Source organism: Leuciscus leuciscus (assembly GCF_965113295.1).
Source record: "Leuciscus leuciscus genome assembly, chromosome: 13".
In the NCBI taxonomy this organism is placed as follows: Eukaryota; Metazoa; Chordata; class Actinopteri; order Cypriniformes; family Leuciscidae; genus Leuciscus; species Leuciscus leuciscus.
The window spans coordinates 7,712,934-7,717,381 of record NC_138737.1 but is presented as its reverse complement, the minus strand read 5'-3'; the positions used below and the strand labels follow the sequence as shown (position 1 = coordinate 7,717,381).

The 4,448-nt window shown below is 40.2% G+C and overlaps 1 protein-coding gene across 1 annotated transcript in view; it reads left to right on the top strand.

The window, feature by feature from the left end:
* Positions 1 to 3,514: 3,514 nt before the first annotated feature.
* The window catches only part of dennd2da (DENN/MADD domain containing 2Da), a gene marked incomplete at its 5' end in the record, with an annotated part of 8,923 nt that continues 7,989 nt past the window's right edge, over positions 3,515 to 4,448 (top strand). The window contains 1 exon segment of the mRNA XM_082188564.1: positions 3,515 to 3,532. Coding sequence (XP_082044690.1) covers positions 3,515 to 3,532 — 18 coding nt within the window.

The following is a 4,448-nucleotide window of genomic DNA, read 5'->3' as shown; positions in this document are numbered from 1 at the left end:
GAACCCCTAATAAGAAGAGACGTTTTTGCCAGTTATAGCGCCACCTATTGTCCGATCTTCACGAAACTTGGCATGCTTCTTCACCATGTTAGGACACATATGTCCATCGATTTTTGTGAAGTTTGGTGTTTTCCCTTAGGTTGTATAGGCTTTTGAGTGTTTTTTGTCCCTCCACTTTCCTAAATGACCCTGTTACAGCCAGGCAAATGAAAATATTCAACTTTTTTTCGATAATTATTTATCTAGAGAGTCCAGAGAATTGGCCTAGACTGGTCTTGTTCTGATTGGACCAAAAACCAGGGACTAGTTGGCCAAAGTAGGCTTTGGACAAAAGTGGCCATATAAATTTTTTTTTGCTCAAAACGGGATTTGGAGATAGCCAGGTTGTTCGTACTGGAGCCAGGGATCACAGTGATGCTAAATTTGAGCCTCTATGACAAACTATGCATGAGTTATGACCAATTTAGTAAATGGGGTCATTATAGCGCCACCTATGGGCCAATTGGGGCCATACTTTGATAGGTTCTCCCCAAATTGAGCACTATCATTTGGCCAACTTTCAAGGTTCCAGCTCTTACAGTTTGGTCTGCACGATGCGTTTTAGGGGAAAATAATAATAATAATAAAAATCCTTACAATAACAATAGGGTTTCAGCATTTCATGCTTGAACCCCTAATAAGAAGAGACGTTTTTGCCAGTTATAGCGCCACCTATTGTCCGATCTTCACGAAACTTGGCATGCTTCTTCACCATGTTAGGACACATATGTCCATCGATTTTTGTGAAGTTTGGTGTTTTCCCTTAGGTTGTATAGGCTTTTGAGTGTTTTTTGTCCCTCCACTTTCCTAAATGACCCTGTTACAGCCAGGCAAATGAAAATATTCAACTTTTTTTCGATAATTATTTATCTAGAGAGTCCAGAGAATTGGCCTAGACTGGTCTTGTTCTGATTGGACCAAAAACCAGGGACTAGTTGGCCAAAGTAGGCTTTGGACAAAAGTGGCCATATAAATTTTTTTTTTTGCTCAAAACGGGATTTGGAGATAGCCAGGTTGTTCGTCTGGAGCCAGGGATCACAGTGATGCTAAATTTGAGCCTCTATGACAAACTATGCATGAGTTATGACCAATTTAGTAAATGGGGGTCATTATAGCGCCACCTATGGGCCAATTGGGGCCATACTTTGATAGGTTCTCCCCAAATTGAGCACTATCATTTGGCCAACTTTCAAGGTTCCAGCTCTTACAGTTTGGTCTGCACGATGCGTTTTAGGGAAAATAATAATAATAATAAAAATCCTTACAATAACAATAGGGTTTCAGCATTTCATGCTTGAACCCCTAATAAGAAGAGACGTTTTTGCCAGTTATAGCGCCACCTATTGTCCGATCTTCACGAAACTTGGCATGCTTCTTCACCATGTTAGGACACATATGTCCATCGATTTTTGTGAAGTTTGGTGTTTTCCCTTAGGTTGTATAGGCTTTTGAGTGTTTTTTGTCCCTCCACTTTCCTAAATGACCCTGTTACAGCCAGGCAAATGAAAATATTCAACTTTTTTTCGATAATTATTTATCTAGAGAGTCCAGAGAATTGGCCTAGACTGGTCTTGTTCTGATTGGACCAAAAACCAGGGACTAGTTGGCCAAAGTAGGCTTTGGACAAAAGTGGCCATATAAATTTTTTTTTTGCTCAAAACGGGATTTGGAGATAGCCAGGTTGTTCGTCTGGAGCCAGGGATCACAGTGATGCTAAATTTGAGCCTCTATGACAAACTATGCATGAGTTATGACCAATTTAGTAAATGGGGTCATTATAGCGCCACCTATGGGCAATTGGGGCCATACTTTGATAGGTTCTCCCCAAATTGAGCACTATCATTTGGCCAACTTTCAAGGTTCCAGCTCTTACAGTTTGGTCTGCACGATGCGTTTTAGGGGAAAATAATAATAATAATAAAAATCCTTACAATAACAATAGGGTTTCAGCATTTCATGCTTGAACCCCTAATAAGAAGAGACGTTTTTGCCAGTTATAGCGCCACCTATTGTCCGATCTTCACGAAACTTGGCATGCTTCTTCACCATGTTAGGACACATATGTCCATCGATTTTTGTGAAGTTTGGTGTTTTCCCTTAGGTTGTATAGGCTTTTGAGTGTTTTTTGTCCCTCCACTTTCCTAAATGACCCTGTTACAGCCAGGCAAATGAAAATATTCAACTTTTTTTTCGATAATTATTTATCTAGAGAGTCCAGAGAATTGGCCTAGACTGGTCTTGTTCTGATTGGACCAAAAACCAGGGACTAGTTGGCCAAAGTAGGCTTTGGACAAAAGTGGCCATATAAATTTTTTTTTTGCTCAAAACGGGATTTGGAGATAGCCAGGTTGTTCGTCTGGAGCCAGGGATCACAGTGATGCTAAATTTGAGCCTCTATGACAAACTATGCATGAGTTATGACCAATTTAGTAAATGGGGTCATTATAGCGCCACCTATGGGCCAATTGGGGCCATACTTTGATAGGTTCTCCCAAATTGAGCACTATCATTTGGCCAACTTTCAAGGTTCCAGCTCTTACAGTTTGGTCTGCACGATGCGTTTTAGGGGAAAATAATAATAATAATAAAAATCCTTACAATAACAATAGGGTTTCAGCATTTCATGCTTGAACCCCTAATAGAAGAGACGTTTTGCCAGTTATAGCGCCACCTATTGTCCGATCTTCACGAAACTTGGCATGCTTCTTCACCATGTTAGGACACATATGTCCATCGATTTTTGTGAAGTTTGGTGTTTTCCCTTAGGTTGTATAGGCTTTTGAGTGTTTTTTGTCCCTCCACTTTCCTAAATGACCCTGTTACAGCCAGGCAAATGAAATATTCAACTTTTTTTCGATAATTATTTATCTAGAGAGTCCAGAGAATTGGCCTAGACTGGTCTTGTTCTGATTGGACCAAAAACCAGGGACTAGTGGCCAAAGTAGGCTTTGGACAAAAGTGGCCATATAAATTTTTTTTTTGCTCAAAACGGGATTTGGAGATAGCCAGGTTGTTCGTCTGGAGCCAGGGATCACAGTGATGCTAAATTTGAGCCTCTATGACAAACTATGCATGAGTTATGACCAATTTAGTAAATGGGGTCATTATAGCGCCACCTATGGGCCAATTGGGGCCATACTTTGATAGGTTCTCCCCAAATTGAGCACTATCATTTGGCCAACTTCAAGGTTCCAGCTCTTACAGTTTGGTTCTGCACGATGCGTTTTAGGGGAAAATAATAATAATAATAAAAATCCTTACAATAACAATAGGTTTTCAGCATTTCATGCTTGAACCCCTAATAAGAAGAGACGTTTTTGCCAGTTATAGCGCCACCTATTGTCCGATCTTCACGAAACTTGGCATGCTTCTTCACCATGTTAGGACACATATGTCCATCGATTTTTGTGAAGTTTGGTGTTTTCCCTTAGGTTGTATAGGCTTTTGAGTGTTTTTTGTCCCTCCACTTTCCTAAATGACCCTGTACAGCCAGGCAATGAAATATTCAACTTTTTTTCGATAATTATTTATCTAGAGAGTCCAGAGAATTGGCCTAGACTGGTCTTGTTCTGATTGGACCAAAAAACCAGGGACTAGTTGGCCAAAGTAGGCTTTGGACAAAAGTGGCCATATAATTTTTTTTTTGCTCAAAACGGGATTTGGAGATAGCCAGGTTGTTCGTCTGGAGCCAGGGATCACAGTGATGCTAAATTTGAGCCTCTATGACAAACTATGCATGAGTTATGACCAATTTAGTAAATGGGGTCATTATAGCGCCACCTATGGGCCAATTGGGGCCATACTTTGATAGGTTCTCCCCAAATTGAGCACTATCATTGGCCAACTTTCAAGTTCCAGCTCTTACAGTTTGGTCTGCACGATGCGTTTTAGGGGAAAATAATAATAATAATAAAAATCCTTACAATAACAATAGGGTTTCAGCATTTCATGCTTTGAACCCCTAATAAGAAGAGACGTTTTTGCCAGTTATAGCGCCACCTATTGTCCGATCTTCACGAAACTTGGCATGCTTCTTCACCATGTTAGGACACATATGTCCATCGATTTTTTGTGAAGTTTGGTGTTTTCCCTTAGGTTGTATAGGCTTTTGAGTGTTTTTTGTCCCTCCACTTTCCTAAATGGACCCTGTTACAGCCAGGCAAATGAAAATATTCAACTTTTTTTCGATAATTATTTATCTAGAGAGTCCAGAGAATTGGCCTAGACTGGTCTTGTTCTGATTGGACCAAAAACCAGGGACTAGTTGGCCAAAGTAGGCTTTGGACAAAAGTGGCCATATAAATTTTTTTTTGCTCAAAACGGGATTTGGAGATAGCCAGGTTGTTCGTCTGGAGCCAGGGATCACAGTGATGCTAAATTTGAGCCTCTATTGACAAACTATGCATGAG